Source organism: Armigeres subalbatus, chromosome 2 (genome assembly GCF_024139115.2).
Source record: "Armigeres subalbatus isolate Guangzhou_Male chromosome 2, GZ_Asu_2, whole genome shotgun sequence".
Classification (NCBI taxonomy): domain Eukaryota; kingdom Metazoa; phylum Arthropoda; class Insecta; order Diptera; family Culicidae; genus Armigeres; species Armigeres subalbatus.
The window spans coordinates 228688394-228709071 of NC_085140.1; the positions used below are offsets into that span (position 1 = coordinate 228688394).

Sequence of the window (20678 nt, forward strand, 5' to 3'; positions counted from 1 at the left end):
TAAGATGGACACATAGGTTGATACCGGAGATAGGCACGTGGGTGTGCGCAGGTTTAGAGGAAACGGCGGAACACATGTTGTTCGTGTGCCCACGTTTTCGCACAATGCATGACCACATGCTTGCCACATGTGGTGTGTATACTACCCCGGACAACCTAGTCCGGAGGATGTGTAAAGATGAAGTTGGCTGGAACGCCGTTTTATCAGCTATCGTCCAATTAAGAGGTGGTCCAAGGGTTCGGAGTCGGCTTCACGGGTGCCCTGTGGTTGAACTCGATCCTTTTATCGAACAAGTGGCCGCGCGAAGAACAACATGGTATCGTCGCTTACGCGGCGTCGGTCAACCGGGTGGGTTCCAAGCCCGATGTGTGTTGGCGAATAGGCCCTATCGCAGAGAGGTCAATTTGGGATGCACGCGGCATCATCATTTTTGATACCAGTCGCGCAGAGGGAAGCAAGCGCGAAGTCGACCCTGCCCACCTTCCGAGGACATAGGGCGTGGTAAGGCCACCTGGAAAGCCGGCAATGCGCTGGCACGATACCATGGTGTTCTTCTAAAAAAGCGAGTCACGATGTTCGATGCTGCAAGGACACGCATCTAACCTCGAGGGTGCGTAGTGCACTGGCCCCCCTTTGAAGCATTACTTTCTGGTTGTATCGAAGGGACGATGGGCTTGGCGGCAATGGAAACGGTTTAGCGGGTCGGGGATGTAGTCCTGCCTCCCTCGTTTGCTGTTGGAGGTGGTCCCTAACCCCCCATAAGTGTTTACGTAATTATTGTACGACCCCTTAGTATATGAGAAAGGCAAAAATATATGCCCCCCCCCCTGTTTTTTTTGTGCCCAAAAAACAATAAGTAAGCAACAATGAAGTTCCGCATATACAGGGTGTTTTTTAATTTCATTTTATCAACACTAACAACCAACCCCCCCCCCCCCCACCCTCTTAAAATACCTCAAACAGTTTGAGCTTGAGCTTGATTGACTGCTCGTAGTTGCTACTCCATTATGACCAGATCAGCTGTTCTTGCACAGGGAACCAACAGATGTTTGCTTGGGACCTGAGACGAGACCTGCAAAGACGCTGCTTCTTTTCTCTTGTTTTGACACTTGTTCTTCTTTTCATCACAGTTGACCATCGAGTTTCAACTGTTTACTTGACTGTTTCACCTAAGCCCCAGGTGGACCCTTCTGAGCACAATAAAAGTGTATCCAATTCACGAAATAGTTAATTCATTTTCATAAGGATTTTTATACCGGGAACAAAACACAGGTTTACTACTGATTATTAACAAGCTAAACGGAAGGTTTGAAATACTCGTTAAAGTAAAAAAGTCTTGGTGAAACAAAAATGATGTGGAATATTTTATTTGGGATACCAATACTTTCACTCAAAAAGCTGCTGGTTGCACCTGACAGTTCGTGACAGCAGTTGACTGGCAGCAGCTGAAGTTACATTTTTTCCTCTTTGCAGGTCTCGTCTCAGCTTGGGACTAGCACACATCTTCAATGTACAAGTACTGGTGATCTCATTTGTTAGGTCCTACTGGCGCCTGCCACGTCAGAATGCAAGTCAATGTAGGGAAGGGGGAGGAAATGATGATGCAATCCACTCGCCCACTGCAAGCCGAATATACCTCTGCACTTGCCACGAGTTCATGCGGAATTTGTTGGAATTTCTGGGTTAGGTTGGAGAGGCAGAGGTCCGTCTTGGTTAACGAGCTGCCAATGTGATAGATAGGAGAAGGTAACTGATGGAATTTCTAATTGGATGTAGGAAACGAGCTCTATAGTTCATTTCCAATTCTAGCAGATTACTGTTAGAATACTCAAGTTGAAGGTATAGGAATAGTAATGGAAACGGTATGGAAGTCCATTTTCCAGTTCTAGCGATTGCTAGAACATGAGAAATAAAGAGAAAGATACAAAGAAGGAGAATGGAACGGACCCCTCCTAAAATACCTCAAACAGGTAAAAAAGTTAATTTTGTTTTGTCATGAAAGAGACTATTAGCCCATGGCTGGCTCATCTCTCTAAAGCTCTTGTTTTAAGAGGCACAAAATTTATAAAATGTTTATTAATTTAATTTGCAAAATGTAGGTATTCATCGTCGGTGTATATCAGCTTTGGTATTTATAGTTATCATGCAATATAAAGAAACAGTATAAAAACTAAAACAGCATTTCTAATAGGCAGAAATTGTAGGCACCCTTCCGGAATGGCAACTCCAACGTGATGATCTGTTTCAATAAGCTGCATCGTAATACCTACAGTAATAACAAACAGCAACAGTGAAATTTTGGCAAAAATATCACTTCGTTGGATACAATCAAGAACAACTCCCCTCTCGGGAAGATCGGTCGTTGACCTGATGTAATAGTTATTATTGCTGATATATGAACTTCTTCAGAATATTGAATCTTTATATGTTACAGCTTCTCATGGCTTCGGAATTCCTGTCTATTATGATAAGATACTATCATTTTCTTTCATCTCAATGTCCGCCTACCCTCAACATCTAGGTATACCTTATGGGAACAACATCTAACTATTAAATAGTGCATTTTATGTTAACTTACTTTTTAATACGAATCTCAGTTGAATAATTACTGATACATTACGAACAATTCAATTATATCACCACCAATTATCAAAATTACTTTTAATTTCCAATACATTTTTTAGCAATGAATGTTTTCAGACTGAAACTAAAGGTAAATAAAATGATGACAGAACAAGCTCTCTCCGAGATAAGGGCGCACACACGCTTAAAGTAAATTACACATCGCATGAAAAATTTTCACACTTGACGACGATGACACGAAAGAATAGCAATCTGTGTGAAAATTATGTGTAGGACATGCACAGCCGCTGTGTAATATGTCTTTTATTCTTTTAATATATGTAAAAAAAACTTTGTTTCGAACTGTCAAGCTCATCATGGTGGTTGCGTCCGGCATGTATCGCAACGAAAATGACTTTTTCTGTGGATTTTCGTCATGTTTTGATATTATGCGTCTCGAGAAAAACACAAATATTACGGATTCCTGCTGGTTACATCTCAGGTAATCGCAACAGCCACTAAAGCCCCAAACGCAATACAACGGAACGGCGACGGAAACGGCAAATTTGACAGAAAATATATGGGCTAACTGTCAAATTTCCCGTTTCCGTCGCCGTTCCGTTGTATTGCGTTTGGGGCTTAAGGTGTGAACCATTCCACCGATTCGTTTAACTTTTAGTTAAAATTTGACAGTTCGATGGTTATTTCTCCGTGGTTAAAAATAACCCTGCTCCGGAGCATGGTTAGATTTGACAGTTCGATAGTTAAACTTTGCTCGCGAGAAAATAGGCGCCAAATCCATTTTATTTCAAATAACTATCAATCTGTCAAAACTTAAATGGGTCGGTTTCGTGGTGAAATTTTAACCACGATGGGAAAATAACCATCGAACTGTCAAATTTTAACTAAAAGTTAAACGAATCGGTGGAATGGTTCACAGCCTAAGAGTAAAATCAGCAGTGATTCGAATCGTTCGGGGCTTTGGCATATATGCGCAAATCTATGTGTAAAACAAACGGTATTTTTTTATTAGTGTTCAATAAAAAGTGAGTAAAATTTCAGTATGCACTGACAAAAATCCAATCATATCCATTATGTGTGGCACACATAAATTTTGACTATAGCATTTCCCACATAACGTCTATGTGAATTCGCATAGCATATATGTGGAAACACACATAACCGTTATTAACTAATAACCTTTATGTGGATTCTCCCATAGCGGGTGGTTATTAACGCACACATAAAATTTATTTGTAAATTTCTTTAGATTTTTGCCAATAAAAATGTGTGGATTTTTATTAGTGTGGGAAAAAAAGAAGGCAAAATACAAAACTGCTCACTATGAGCAGAAAAAAATGAGCGTGTAGTATACACTGTAAACCTGACAATACCCATTAAAGAGTTGAAAAGACTCATTATTTGATGATATATTGAGCTGTCATAATAATGAGTATTTTGAAATTATTGATAATGTGTTCTTTTTCCCCATTTCGGAGTTGAAAGTTTTTACTCATTAGTGGGTGAAAATCGACTTCGAATAAATTAAATGTAAGTAAATATTATGTTTGATCAATTTAATTTGTTTGCGTGATTAAACAAAATAAAACCGACGAATCATTTCCATCATTTCAGCTAACGGTTCATCAATTTATTCTTCGTGTTGGTCGATAACAACACAAAACCATATTCATCGCCGGATAACTTCACCTACTGTCACTGTTAAGTTTTGCGAAGAACCATCAAGGAAATCAGGAGACGTACCTCCCGTGAAACCAGGAATCTGATGATGAAAAAGGAGTCGTTTTGTTTGCTTCTGGGTTAAATATGCAATTGGGACTGGTAAGCGAATTCCACCGGACAAAAAACGGTAACGCCGGTCAAGACGGATATATGGCTTTGCAACTGTTTGGGCTACGCTGATGTGGTTTATCTGAGAATAATGGTGGAGGATCAATGTACAGTACAAAATCCCATGGACTCCCAGAGCCGCTGACGTTAAAGAAACCGGCATGTTTGCTTCCCGTGAGAATTAACGATTGGGAAAGAGGAGTGAGCTCGTCATGTCCTCGGAGGGTTGGTAGTGAGTATTCTTTTGATTTTATTCATATTTTGATAAATTTTTGAAATATGAACTGTTTAAAATTTCAGCTAACCAAAATATTGTGAAGAAGTTCCTCGGCATTGAATCCCTCCTGATGTCGTTAGTCACCCAATCCAGTGGACCCAACAACAGCTGTCGATCGGCGATATCTCCGGGAATCAACTTAGTGGGGTGATTTTTGTTGCCTAGAATTACACAATGCCATTCAAAAGCTGCCCACACCGGACGGGGAATGATATCAGACTGATTCCGGAAATTTCCGCTGGTCCGGTTTTGATAGATTCTAGGAGCTAAAGTGAATTGTATTTTGTGTATTACTTTTTTGTTTATGTGATGTGAATAAATACTATCATATTTCTGCGTATTATTAAAATCAAAAAATTGCTTTATTAACAGCCTAGTTTTAAGATTATTTTAGTTTTTAAGAATGCTTTTCAAAATAATAAAGAGTGATTTTTACTCATTTTCTAGAATAACATTTTTAAAATAATGTGTAAAAATCACTCGCTGAACTGACGTACAGGCGGTTTACCCATTAATGAGTAAACGCTGTTTACTCTTTTAATGAGTTGAACTATTTAACTTCATAATGGGTACTATTTTACCCATTAAAGAGTACTTTGGTGGCACAGTGTATGTAAAACGCGTTTCCAAAGGTTTCCAACACATTTTGCAATACCTTCCATTTAATATTATTGCCCTCGCTGTCATCGTCATTACTCTTTGCAGTTTTCGTCAGAGCAGAGTGACAAACAAGGAAGAACGGGCACGAAATTTGGAAATTTGTGCAATTTTATTTTGTTTCACCGTGGAAAAACTGTGCCAAATTCTTAATAATGCCGTAAAAGCATGTTTCAATCCATTGCAAAGTTGGTTAATATTGCAATCGAGGAGGAAATTGAGTCGAAAAAAGCAAAATCAGCTTCCGATCCAGCATCAAGTCAAAAAGTGAAGCTACAAAAGGGTTTCAGGTGAGCCACTTTGATGACGATTTGTTTTCATTTTATTAATATTGTAATTTCGTTCATTTTTAATGTGCCAAAATTATTAGGTTGATTCTGTGTTTTGATGAAAAGAGTGAGGCATTGGTAAAAATTGGATGGACCTATCTCGATGCGATCGAACCGAAAACGGTAATAATAATAATAAGGTTAAAAAAATTTACTGCTCAAAACTGTCCGGAATAGGGCTCCAATGCTTCTGGTTGATTCTGGTTGTTTATTTGAATAACTACTTATTAGTGATAAGGGCGAATAGGATTGCATAAATGAACAATTCAAAAGTATGTTTTACCAAAATAGTCAATTTCTAGTTTTTTGTAAGATGTATTAGAGCAAATTACTCGTATCTGAAGACATTCACCCGTATTCTTGTTTACGGACGGTCCATACTATCGAACGAATCCGATTTGTTCGAAACATTTCCACATTTGAATTTACTGGTGCACACAAGAATGTCCATCAACTTTTGTTCAAGTAAGCATTCGTACGTAAACAAGAATATGGATGATTTTCTGAGAAATCCAAAAATCAAAGATGTGTTCGATCATTAGTAGTTTGTCAATAACTCATTCCAGAGGCTGAATTTCAAGATGTGTTTCATGGTTGACTTCTAGTGCAAAGGTTTTTCTACAACTCTGCCTAACTATAATTGTAATTGTTTATTTATTTTGAACGATAACGAGTTAGTATATACATACTATATGCTAACAGTTTGTTGTTCAAATTTTACTAATGGAGTTACAGTTGCAGTTAATTATACCGCATATTTGTCCCATCTTTGCTGAGTTTACTATTCATATGGGACAGATATGCGATTACAGGCAGAAAACTAAATGGTTAAAATTTTGTTATCATGTGATATAATTTCTAAATCGAAGCAAATGCAAACGCTTTTTATGTTTTTCAGTAAATACATAAACAAAATGAATGGCTCCTGTCGGGGCCGAGCGAATATCCTTAGGACATCCGTCGAATATCTGAATTATCATGGGCTGTGTACTCACAAGTATGCTCTGACAGAACCAGTAGCTCTAGTGATACATAGAAGATTTACCCAATATTCGAATTAGTATCGTCTTGTTCTTTGTTTCGTTCTGTCAATCGAGTTCATCTTCGTGTGCTAATGGGCGCCTACTATTCGGACGCCGATTGCTTCGATTTAGAAATTCAAATCTTATTCAAATAATCCATGCTTTCATTTCGTATCTCCGATTATTATTTTAACACAATCCGCTACTACCACAACAACGAACTTATAATAATGTTTTTTAGAGACTTGCAGCCCTATGCTGGATTATTTCAAGATCGAACTGGGCAGAGTTTTAGAAGAACTTTTAACACTAGAAATGCACCATACAACATATTTTGTAATCTGAAATGCGCTATTGACAAACCATTAGGTAAATAATCGAAAACATCCTTGTCAATAAAACCCTTTTTAATAAGTATATAATATAAATGACACTGTGTAGCCAATTTTGAAAAAAAAAATCTTGCTTCAAGATGAAACCAAAAATTAACAAAAATTAAATTAAGTTTGTATATCGAGTCCTAGAGATGTTTTGTTCCGCGGACCGCGTTGGTTTTGTATTACAAATCCGCGTTTCAATTTGTTTACATCATTTTCTTCACTGTCGATCATAAGGGATCACAAACTTAGGTTAATTTTTGGTTGTATCTTGAAGCGCGGTTCGAATAAGAAACATGAGAATTTTCCAGAGTGACCAATTCCTTCTGGACTAAACATCTCGAAGACTCTGTACAATTATTTGTTTTGGATTGCAAAGCCCTGTTTCAATCCAAAACCAAAGTTTATGTGAAGTCCTGGGAATGATCAGCTGGAAAAAGTTAAATTTAAAAAAAATTCTAATTAATTACGTCACTAGCTCGTGCTGCAAGATGCAAACATAAATTAACCAAAGTTGGGGTTCCTAATGATCGGAGTCGAATCAAGTACGAGAATTTGAATACGGCCTTTCTGTTGAGGTCGATATACATATCTGTACAGTTTCAATCATGTGATGGAATGAATCGCCCACTTCATGCTTGCTGTCAGCGACACACTAGGAGTTAACTTTCTGAAATTTTTTTATAGAAGTATCGGAGACCCATGATGTTATATACCAATCGACTCAGCTCCTCGAGCTGATTAAATGTCTGTCTGTCTGTGTGTATGTGTGTGTGCACACGAAAACCGAAAAACATTAGCCACTTTTTCATATAGTAATTCTTAACCGATTTTCTCGCAACAAGTTGCATTCGACAGGGGACAAAGCCTTGTTGATCACTATTGAATTTGATAACGATTAACCATTGCGTTTAAAAGTTATTAAGAAAATGGAATCGAACTATATAAGCGCCATATAAGGTTGGTGTCTTGGCTAAATGCGAGAAATACTAATGACATACTGGTGGTATTCGTACCATGGTACAAGAATCTTGAAATTAGTGCCATATCTATTATTGTCTTCATTAAAGATAGTTTTGGAATTATTTTCTTGTCGCCTTGTACCATGGTACAAATATCACAGGTGTGTCCTTAGTAAAAGGCAGTTTCACTACTCGGTGAATTAAGTTGGGTTTTTTACTTAAAAGCACTTGGGTCATCTTTTGCGCGTTTTTTAATTTTACGCAACTATTTTTACGTTGATTTTGGGATATACACGTTTGACGCGGATTTTATTCGCGGTTCATCAAAATCGTCAAGAAATACGTAAAAACTGCGAAAAACCAAGTTTAGTTGAAATCGTTTTACGTGGATTTCAGGATAATTAGAGATAGCAAATTGCCTGGAAACTATAAAAGTAGGTATTAGAGTGGGGCGCAGTTGTATGGAAAAACGCAAACTTCGTCCGATCAAGTGAGATCAAGGTTTCTCTGAATCGTTTTGGGACCCCAATCAACTGTGCAAAAAATGGGCTCGATTGGTTGCGACCTCGCATGCCGCAACGCGTTTTAAATTTACATGGAGATTAGTATGGGAAAACGTACTTTTTAACATTTTTGCTCTTAGCGGCTTCAATTTATCATTAATCACGTGACTCAATACATTAGCATATAGTCTGGAAGATGCCGAAAGACTTTGCCGAAGAAGGTACGCAGCTGCAAGGTCTACAAAAAATGTTATTACGTTTCGAAAATTGATTGTTTAAACCATATGCAAGAAAATTTCTTCAAAATTTAATCAACGTTTCTGCCAGCACTACCGGTGAACCTGTAATTGTCAGAGGGCAAACCCCATTTTCCTTCTAGTCGGAGCTTTACTTTGTGAAATCATTCCGAATATCTCCCATTAGCTCCAAAGTCCTATAAAATCATTAATTTTGAAATAAATTTCAGTTAAATTATTGCTCCACGTAACCTAAGGACCTAAGTAACATTTTTTTTCATGAATTAATTTTAATAGCGCAATCAATAGAACAACATGAAAGCTATTGATTGCGCTATTCAAATTAATTCATGAAAAAAATGTTACTTAGGTTCTTTTGAAAAGTTAAGCGAGAAATCAACGTTTCTGCCAGCACTACCGGTGAACCTGTAATTGTCAGAGGGCAAACCCCATTTTCCTTCTAGTCGGAACTTTACTTTGTGAAATCATTCCGAATATCCTATAAAATCATTAATTTTGAAATAAATTTCAGTTAAATTATTGCTCCACGTAGTTCGGCAGTGCTGGCAGAATAAATGATTTTTTGCATATGGTTTGAACACTCAATCTTCGAAGCGTTATAACTTTTTTCGTGGACGTTCCAGCAACGTGCCTTCTTCAGCAAAGTTTTTCGGCATTCTTTGGGTTATGCTTTAACGTAATGTGCTACTTGATTTACGATGCACTGAAACCTCTAGTAGTAGAAATGCAAAAATACACGGTCTCCCATACTAATTTCCATACAAACTTCAAACGCGATGCGGAAAGCGAGGAAGCAACCAATCGGTTCCAAATTCTGCACAGTTGTTCAGGACCCAGAAAGGCTTCGAAAAACCATTGATTTGAAAAATTGACCATGACGCCCCACTCTAGTAGGTATACTAATGGCATTCTTTTCTTCAAGATACAATAATGAAACATTTCTCGCTTAACTTTTCAAAAGGACCTAAGTAACATTTTTTTCATGAATTAATTTTAATAGCGCAATCAATAGAACAACATGAAAGCTATTGATTGCGCTATTCAAATTAATTCATGAAAAAAATGCTTAGTAAATTTCTCGCTTAACTTTTCAAAAGGACCTAAGTAACATTTTTTTCATGAATTAATTTGAATAGCGCAATCAACAGAACAACATGAAAGCTTTTGATTGCAGTACTCAAATTAATTCATGAAAACAATGTTACTTAGGTCCTTTTGAAAAGTTAAGCGAGATTTATTCTCTCTTATTGACTCTCGAACAACATTTAGAAGCTATAAAGGTGACGGGTGTTTTTCATTCGACTTGAGTCGTTTTTCAATGTGCTATCGAGTATCCATAATGCCGAAACATTTCGTTATTCTTGTACCTCCTCGAACATACTCGAACGATGAGTCGTTATCGAGACCGAATCGAAAGCCGTAATGCCAAACATGTTCGACTCGATAGAATTTCGTTCGAATTGAGATGCGCAATGCCACTCCTGGTCTGTGGTGGAGCGTTCGCCAATGAATCCCGCCTGGAACTACCCTACGAACTTTCTTGCAATTGGGTTTCTGAATTGGTCTTAGTCGACAGCATAACATTTGGGAGAGTACCTTGTAGGTGGCGTTCAGAAATTTGATTGTGCGGCAGTTGCTGCAATCCAGCTTATCGTCCTTTTTTGTAGTTGGCTCTCCTGGTAGGTGCTCAACCTGTTACGGTTAGATTTTGTTCAGCCATTAGAAACCACTACCTCTTAGAAAATTAGCTAGTAACAAACAAATTAGCAAACTAGTAGGAGCGACAAAAACAAATTGAACCACGCACGCCAAAGAAATCCGCATTACATCATCATACCAAATGCGTCAAATATTCGAAGCATTATCCCGTTCAGTGTAAGTCGTCAGAAGCAACCGTCGTTTTAAACACACTCCGAGCAGCCCATCCCTGCAGCGAATGAGAGGAACACTATTCGAAATAAGAGGCCGACACCGTTTCGTTTTGACGTTTGTGCTTCCGCTGGGGGAGAGAAAAAGAAAAACACAAAAAACTGCTGGAAAAGGCAGCCGTCTGTTCGCAGGCAGGCGAATAAAAAGTGAACCGCTGACAAATACCGTTATCCGGATTATCGTTGCAGCTTTTATTGTGCCAAGTGCAGTGATCGAGTGCAAGTTTTCGGCTAGTCGACAAACCCGGTGACAGAGACGGAAATCAAGACTCAACCACCGAAAAGAGTGAAACCGTAATCGTGCTCGACCAACATTGCACTCGAAAAGAACTGGAATCTGGACGATAGCAACCAGCAAGTTTCGAAACTAGCCGTGCAATCGCGGGCTTGGAAACATCAGCCCAGAATCAACAGCATCACGGAAACAACGATCTTCGAAAAGTAAGCCATTGGATTGCGAAAAAGGTGGCCAGCTCATTGGCGTCTCGCAAATCACCAGTAAAAGGCCCCGAAGGGGCCTTTGTTACCATCCGGATCACTCCGAACAACGCGGGAACCCATCTCCGGACAGAAGAGGCGGAAAGCCGGCGAGTGAACGACAGCCCAGGGCTAACAGCGAGCGCTATCGTCCCACAAGAGCCAGGCAGAGGCGGCCCGGGAGGCACCACCGACTGAACGCGATCGAGGCAAAGATTCGTCACTCGTTGCAGCGGGTGAAGAAAGCATCATCGAAGACGAGCGCGGCCAAAACTCCCTTGGAGGGTCCCCATCCAGTAACCCGGTCGCACTGGACGGCCTGAGGGGTCCCCAGCAGAGGGATTGGCGAACGAACGAGTGTCTATTGCAGGCAAGGATGTCGACGAGAGGCGTGCGTGGAGCGGCGGCAGGTAACCGACCGCAGAAAGTGTCGTCGCTGTAGGGGGACGCCCCGACGGTACCGTGAGTACGAAGAAGAAACCGTGAGTAAGGAAGACAAATGTTAGTTTGTAAGAAAATGAAGATATAGAGAAAGGAGAAGAGAGAGATGCTTAGGAGCTAGGAAGGAAAGTGGGATCAATCCCCAAATATATGTATTAAATTGAAGATTTGTGGTTTTTGCTGTTTTGTTGGTGCTTTAGCCCTCCAGTTGCTTTTGTCCGTTTTGGTAGTTCTGCTCTGCCCGCTACCGGAAGCTCGCAATAAACCCCAGGGGATTTGTTGTTTTTCAGCCGGCCAAACTCCTCCTGGATTTCTTGGAGATCCGGAGCCGGAAAACGTATGTCCTGCGCGTGTACTCCCAAGTTCGCCACCATGCCGCCATCGTTCTCTGCCACATCGCCGTTCAGGTGGGGGCACCGTGCCATGTACAGCGGTTGCAGTGCTACCAATGGCGGATCGGATATTATCTCTTCAGCACTCTTCAAGAGAAACAGCGCCTATCTGCTCTTCCGTTGGGAGCTTTGTTAACATAACGCCATCTCTTCAGTCTCCTAGACCAGACAGAGTTATCTAGGTATTTAGTTCTATTAATCTCTGCCTTTTTAACTTGCTGACACTTCTATTCATGTTGCCCTAGGAGATACAGTATCGGAGCGCCTTATGAATCTTCGACCGATTATTCCATCAACAGTGCCTCATAAACGCCGTTGCCTAAACGTATACCACATAAGTAGGGATGAATGACCTTACGGGTTAAAATAACAAAAAAACAAACCAGAATCAGTATTTATACCACATAACATATAGGCATCTTTGCTGTGGAATTTGGTCCTTCCATGAATTTGAAACGCTAGCAAAACTAACGGTGAAAGTCAAGCTTTACTGAACAACGCGCATAAGACAGAGCAGCATCGCATCCTTTGCTGTCTCTTTCTTTCGCCTTGGATATACGGGAGTGTCGTTTGGGTCGTTTGTCGATTGTTGATACACAAAGAACCTACTTTGGAACTTGCAGTTTGTTCTATAATGTCTATCTGTTTTGTGCGTATACGAGCGGTCTACAATGGGGGGGGGTCCAAATCTCGACATACATGGTTCAAACCCAGTCTGCCGCACTTTGCTTCTTTTTTTTAAATTAAAATCATCTTTCATAAGACATATGATTCAAATTCTTACGTTTCCTCAGTGTATTGATTGATTTTGGTGCCTTTTCGATAAACTGAGAGAAAAAAACATGGATAATTTTCCCCACTCTGTGAAAAGATGCTATTCTATGTTTAACTTTCATGTGTCGCAAGAAACCAATAAGTGTTTAGACGTATTCCATGTTGCTCTTGACAATTTATCTATTATCATTAATTTAGTTTTAAGTTAACGGTCATTGAGGTAACATTTTATCTGTTGACAATCAACAACAATTAACAATAAATGGTTTAAGAAACGGAGAAAAAGTTATCGGTATGGTCAAATGCTACAAAAAAGTTTTGGGCAAGCACAGATTAAAACATAGCTGTACAGAATCACCATATTTGTTGGTAAAAGTATTAAATCAACGTTCTTGATCGTATATAATCAAGTTGAAAAAACATTAACAACTTTAAAAGAGTCCGACGTACCTATTATCATTTGTGCTTGATTTGAACATGGCGTGAGCTTCAAGAATATGGGCATTTTTTCAACACTACGCATAGGATACAGCCTTTTATATCTATATAATTCATTGTACTGGTAAGATAGAAAAAAGAATAATTTTTAATTTTGCTTTTTACAGGTAAAGGAATTGATTAGTGTTAAACTTTTCCAAGATTTTGCACTTGGTAATTACGGACCGGAAGTTGTAAATCTCTCAGCAATACCAGATTTACGTGTGTGGATTCTAACAAATTTTTTTAAAGCAAGTAAGTACTCCTGAAGAAGAACATGTTTAGTTATCCAATTTGAATAACGCAAAATACGAAACCATGAAGATTGTGTAGGTGCCTAACAAACAAATAAATCATTTTGACTCGCTTTATTTAACTCCATGTTTTAAATTTTATATTAAGTTTACTGTTGCAGTGCTTTATTGGTTGTTCTTACCAGAACTGAATACCCACACATTGTCCTTGACACCTCTAGTAAGGTTCTGGGAAATACTGTGGCCAATTGCTTTTTTATAGTTCGTACTTCAACATGTTTGTTGTTTCACGAAGACTGGCCTCCATAAATACTCAACACTTATCAGTTGGCAAAATTTCGACTAATTGACGTGTTATGTTTGTTATCTCTTTATCGGCGATTATCTAATAATCAACGGTGCGAAACATGCACTTTGCCGCGGCCGCACCAAACTTCGGGATTGCGTCTTTTAAATTGCGAACCACCCAAAGATTCGAGAACTGTTGCATGCGAGACGAAAAACTGCACTACTTAGTTAAGAAAGTGACCACAACCTTTGTTACGGTATACTTCGTAGAATGCTGCTCACTAGTGATACTAATGTTTCCTTAGAAATCTCTATCTAGCTCAGGCTTGTAAAATGTCAACTGCATGTCATTTGACTAATTTGTTCATAACTTTTTTCAGAAGAAAAATTTACTTCATATTTTTAGATGTACTCATAACGCTTGAGTAGGGCTATATTTTTGTCCAAGGGTACATTGCTCTAAAAATATAACATCTGAGGCTGGAGAGTGAAAACTTTCCAAAATGTCACGTGTCATTTGACATAATGTCATTTGAATGACATTTTGCCTCCCACGCCTCAGATCACATATTTACAGCAATGCCTTATTAGACAAAGTTGTAGGCACATTTATGGGCTATAAGTTCGACATACCTCAGGAACCGATAGCTAATTTCTGAACAAGTTCTGGAAAAATTCTCGCGAAACATATGATTACGGCTTATAAACCAAAACCATGATTTTTGATTTTCTGGCATGAACGATTGCTTTGTAAATTATTCTTCTTGCTAGTTAAAACTCCGTACTTGATATCTCTTAAGAAACACATTAATTGCTATTTTGAGTGAACGTCTCATGAACCATTTGCACCGTTGTGGTTTTAAGTCCTTTGTTGGCGCCCTTAACTACCATGCGGAATGTTTGCTTTGGTTTTAGGCCGTTCACTTTAGATTGTTTATTTGGAAAACTAGCTTCAAGTTATTTTAAAATGCATATTCTTACTAGGTTTTCGATATATCGTATAGCAGAACTGCTCTGGCTAACAAATCTAAACAAATCCGATGGTGTTAGTAGCTTTGAGCAAACGGCTTAAAAACCAGACGTGTTTCCGGTGATGCGAGTAAACGGCGGGATTTTTGTTTTAGCTGAAATTTTGTAGATTTCGAATGGTTTTTCAATTAATCTTGATCTGCTGTTATAATATAACCATTTACGTATAGTATTGACATGGTTTTGGCAATGAAATAAGTTTCTACTTCAATAAATGAATTAAATTAGTCATAGAAAATTTGAACCCCATTTTTCTCGGTTCAGCTTTGTTGGTTTTTCGGCCCTAATCATATGTTGCTCGAGAATTATACAAACGAATGCAAATGACATTTTACAACACTGAGCTATCATCAATCCAGGTGGATGCAGTGAATTTCAATCTAAAGCGCATTTTACACCTCCCGTGAACGTGAACGTGAACAAACTGTTTTTCGATAATAACTTCTTGATACATACTCAAATCGTGAGGGAATCATGTTCAAATGAAAGGCAGATGCTGCATTTAGTAGTGAGATGCATAAAAACATGAAAAACATCAATAATATCAGATTTATGAGCATTCCACGGTCATGCCTGTGAAATCAACGTGAAATCGTATCTGCGGTGAACTCACCGCAAATGTAAACGCGACGGTGAACATGAACGTGGAGCTGTGGTGAATTCAAAAATACAAGGAGAAGAGATTGATTTGGATTGGGAGTTCACATCGACCGATAGTGTTTACTGTTCTCGTTGAATCGGTTTCGGGTGGGTTCCTGCTTTGTGTGTCGTTGTCGCCTATTTTAATACTCGTATCGATTTGGTCGGAAGGAAACTAACTCAGAAGTTTCTCATAAATTAATTGTGTTTCTTTTTTATTATTTGGTAATATTATTTTTTTCTTTTTCAATATTTTTTATTTTAATACTTCAATCATTCGTATATTCAAAAATGTATATGTAAAATGTATATTTTCATAGATATATTACTTCATTAATAAAAACATAAAAAATATAATAGTTTCTCTTCAATGGCTCTATATTACCACTGAATCTTGGCCTGCTTCTTTACTCAATGTTCCAGAAACATTTCCACAGTTATTATTTGATGTTTCTATTTCTGTGCCCGTCTATTGCATGGATATGTGTCTCATGTGGCAAGTACAAAGATACGCTATGCCCAGTGAGTTGAGAATTCCCGAAAATTAAAAAAAAAACTTTAAGGCCGCAACGAAAATCGAGAATACTCCGCCTTTGCTGACAAGGCTAACTAGAAACCATTGTATTTATTATTTTATTTATTATTTTTTTATTTCATGATTTATATTAAATGTAATAGTTAATTTATATTTCATTAAATTATATTAATTTATACGGGTCTCCAGTTAGCCTTGCGAGCAAAGGCGTAGGATTCCCAACCCAAATGGCGAGTTCGATTCTCGGTCCGACCTAGAATGTTAGCGGGTTGGAAACATTATAGGCTCCCTTCCAGTGTATAGTGTATCCATTTTACTTGCCACACATACTTATGCAATTGACAGAAATGCCAAAAGAACACTAAGTTAAATGTAAGCCAAGTTTCAGTAGAATGTAGAGCCAATGTACACTGGTAAAACCCGATTTCGAAGGAGGAATATTTTTTTAATTTTTTTTACGAGCAATTTACGGAAGAAATCAAGGGCTTATTCGAAAGGGAATTTTCCAAGAAAATTCAGTGAGTGCTGTTTCATTGGATGTGGAACACTACTGTATGTAGATATTGAGCATGTTTTGCCCCAATGTTCCATATATCACGAATTTTCATTTTTTTTTCATTTATCTTCAGGAAATTGCTCAAAAATTGTGTTCATCTCTTCACTGTGGATCCATAGAGGGGCACTAAATATGGTAAAATTTAGAAATTTAAGGGATTTAGGGGTCAAATAAGCATCAAAGTGCATTTTATGCAAACTTTCATGTGTTCTGTAAAAATGAATAATATTTACAAATAATTGTTAATATAATAGTCCAAAAATGTTATACAGATATTGATAAATGTTTGTGAAACAATAACTAATGAAGTAAATCATTTCGCAAAAGTTTTGTTTTGAGATTTATTGGATAAAACACGATTTTTAAATACTTTTGAATAGAGCCGATGCCGAACATTTCCAAACCATACCCGATTGCACAACTAGACAAGAGTTATCATATTATTTGAGAGTCGATGTGACAATAGATAGGATGAGATCGGAAATATTCTTTTCTTATGCCTTCACGCCCAAATTCCTCTATGAAATTATATAGCTCAGTAATTAAGAGTTAAAAAATGATGGAGTAATAATAAATCAATGATAATTTGTCAATTATACTATGGAAATAACAAAAGTTCATATAGGGTGGGTGTACCAATTGTCGCCATACATAAGAACAACTATTTTTAAAAAAATAAGTAAAAGGCATGTGGGTGGAATTTATATATCAAGCGAAAGATTTTACTTTCTGCTCCTTAGTACAGCTGTGAAAACCACAATAAAATTTATTATTATCTTCAAAATTGATTAATCCATAATAGGAACGCATGCACCAGTTGTGGCACTATTCTTAATGTTGGTTCCTTATTTGGCAAATCCCATTGTTTTCTTATGGGACTGGCCAAATAGGGACCACTAGTGCCACAACTGGTGCAAAGAACGTCAAAAAGTAAGCAAAATCAATTTTTACAATTATGCTTTGCTTGTTTGGGAGGAAATCAGAGGTGTTATCGTATCATATGAATATGCTTTATCGATTTGAACTTGGTTTGCGGTGATTTGATTGGCCATTTCGCATATAAAGCACTAGTGCGACAACTGGTGCTATAGCCACAACTGGTACACCTAGCCTATTGCATTGAAATTGATTCCAGGGGGTTTTTGAGGTCAAACAAGCTCAGAAGCTTATTTTATATTAAACATACATTCTCAAAAATGCGCTTTGATGATTATTTTACCCCAAAAGCACTTTAATTTCCAACTTTTGCCAATAAAATATGCTTAATACTTTTTGATAATCCACGATGAAGAGGAAAATACAATTTTAGTACAATATTTTACAGATAAAAGGACGAAAAAATGAAAAATTTGGATTTATGGGACATTGAAGTAAAACTTGCTCAATAACTACATACAGTAGTATCCCGCGTCTATAAAAAATCACTCACCGAATTTCTTTGAAAATTTCCTTTTGAATAAGCCCTCATTCTCCTCTGTGAGTCGTCCGTGAAAAAAGTTATTCTATTTTGTAAAACATATATTTAATGATCTTTTAGAATTGGATGACCCCGAAGTCTCCTATAATTCAATACATTCAATGAAATATATGATTATTCGTTATTTTTATTATATCATTGGCAAATATCATTTGAATTAACAGTATTGTCAGTTTCGCTGATAACAAAACGCATCGATCACTTTTTTGCACCTTTAAAATCGTCGCCAATATCGTTAATTTAAATCTGTGTTAATGCAAAGCCAAATCATTAAGACATGCAAGAAAAGTCCTCAATTACTGGAAATAATCTGATTATTGAAATCAAACAATTTTGTTCACAGTTGATCTAACAGATCTTATGGACATGTTTGCTGGCGACGATTTCGGCGACAATTTGCTTTGCGACGATTTTAAATCGACGCGGCCGAAAAATTCAAATAAAATGCATATTGACGTTTATTAAACAACAAAATCCCTTAAATTTTCAACTTTTACCAGCAAAATATATGTAATGCCCTTCTGTCGATTCACAGTGAAGAGATAAACACAATTAAGAGCAATGTACTAAAGACAAAATGACAAAAATATGTAAACTCGTGATGTATGAGACATTGGGGCAAAACGAGCCTCATAACTACATACAGAAGTATTCCACGTCCTTGATTCTTAAATTTATTGGAAAATTCCCTTTTGAATAATTTATAATAATTATTTTTTCCTCTTTTGAAACCTTGTGTGCAATAAAGGAAAAATATCATTTTATTTTTTTTCGTGTATTTTTTACATCATTATTGTTCATTAATTATAATTTGTACATTTGCTTATTTATTGAGTCGCTGATTTACTAGGTTTCAAAATTAATTTATTGATTTATTAGTTTTTGTTGATGATATAGGGGAAATGACGGCTTTGGCAGGTTTTTTTTCTATTATTGACAGGGGGGTTTTTTATGTCTGACTATGCTCAAATTTGGCCCAAACATTCTTTGCATATCAAAGAACATTGTGGTCAAATTTCATAAAATTTGGTCGACAAAAACCCCCCTGCCAATAATAGATCAAAACCTGCCAAAGCCGTCTTTCCCCCTATTAGATTTTTGATTTATTAGTTTATTTTTTTTTTAATTTATTAATTTACTGCCCATAAAAGCATAACTTTCCCATATAGATAGCAAATCTTGTAAAAATTGAACAGTTATGCTTGCAGCGGCAATTTAGTAATTTATTAATTATTAATTGATTAATTCATCATTTTTTTATTTATCAATTTATTAATTCATTATTTCATTGATTTATGAATTTATTAATTTGTTTGTTTATCAATTTGCTAATTTAATAATTTATTAATATATGTTTATAAACTTATTTATTATGAAATATTTATTTATAATTTTACTATTTAATTTTTTATTATTCTTTTATATTTATTATTTATTATTTATTTATTCATTTCTGAATTTATTAATCTTAAAATTTATCCATTTATTAGTTTTTCAAATCAATAATTTTGTAATTTAATCGATTGTTCATTTTTTAATTTATCAACCCATTAATTTCAAGTTATTTATTTATTTATTGATTCATTTGTTTATTCAAAGTCTTAGCTATATTAGTTATAAATGCTTGGGAATACTTTTTCTGCTTTGCCTATTAGGCTACTGCTGAATCGTTTGATATGCTTCTAAAATGCTTGCGCATCGTCTATGTCGTTCACGGTGAACAGATTTTCAGAATGCTTTTGGCATTCGAACGTGAACGAGCTCCGTGGAATTTTTTTACCTGTATTCACCATAGAAAGCTTCTCTCCTCTCTGATATTTACACCATATACGCCATATACACCACAGCGATACAGGGAGAATAAAGAATCTAACAAGATGTGTAGATTGCCGCTCTGACGTTTTCATCTTGCCTGCCTGTCCGCCCTTGTTTTTTTTGGTATGCACATGTTCGTATGCTCTTTGCGTTATGACCGTCCACGAGGTACAAATATTAATAATAATTATTATTCAGAATGTTTGTGATTAGGTATAGGGTATCTGTTCCATTAATAATAACATGCTCCTATATCAATAACATTCGCGAAACAGGCAATTTAGGCTCAATTTGTGTCGTGTTTTGTTGTAATCCTGCTGCTGAAAAAAATTCCATGAAAACCCAAGAAAGTTTTGTCAAACAGTCTATGTGACTTATTTACATAATTTGGATAATGACTATTAACAAAATCTCAGCACAGCAAAAATTATTAAATGCATATTAAGACTTCAATAGTAAGCACAACAATTATATACGATACGATATGTGATCAATTGAATTTTATACAACGAAACTTGAGCAAAAATTGGGATTTTTTATTGGCGAACTCTGGTCAAATATTCAAACATTAATTAAAACTATTCGAACAAATGAATAATACACTGGATTCTGTTTTTACACGATTTACATTTTCTCAATTTTCCACTCATCCTAAATGTTTAACGCACATTAATTATCATGTGATTTTTCTTTGATTTATTCTGGATTTTTGAATTATGTTTCGAAGAGTTTGGTGGTAAATTGAAGTCAAACGATAAAAAAAACGAGCGAAAAAAAATCGTGTAAAAACAAAATGCTG

General features: G+C 36.8%; 2 protein-coding genes across 4 annotated transcripts in view; one reads left to right on the plus strand and one right to left on the minus strand.

The window, feature by feature from the left end:
* The window catches only part of LOC134211834 (ras-specific guanine nucleotide-releasing factor RalGPS1), a 28033-nt gene extending 25296 nt beyond the window's left edge, over positions 1-2737 (minus strand). For both annotated transcript variants that reach the window (XM_062689125.1, XM_062689124.1), the window contains exon 1: positions 2579-2737. The gene's annotated coding sequence lies outside the window, so the exon portion shown is untranslated. The remainder of the gene's footprint in view (positions 1-2578) is intronic.
* A 2652-nt stretch (positions 2738-5389) lies between these two features.
* The window catches only part of LOC134211832 (ubiquitin carboxyl-terminal hydrolase 38), a 36296-nt gene continuing 21007 nt past the window's right edge, over positions 5390-20678 (plus strand). The window contains exons 1-3 of one of the 2 annotated variants that reach the window (XM_062689120.1): positions 5390-5637; positions 5718-5799; positions 13415-13541. In XM_062689120.1, the coding sequence (XP_062545104.1) occupies positions 5516-5637; positions 5718-5799; positions 13415-13541 (331 nt within the window). In that variant the 5' untranslated portion in view covers positions 5390-5515. The remainder of the gene's footprint in view (positions 5638-5717; positions 5800-13414; positions 13542-20678) is intronic. The other variant, XM_062689121.1, reaches the window with a different exon arrangement.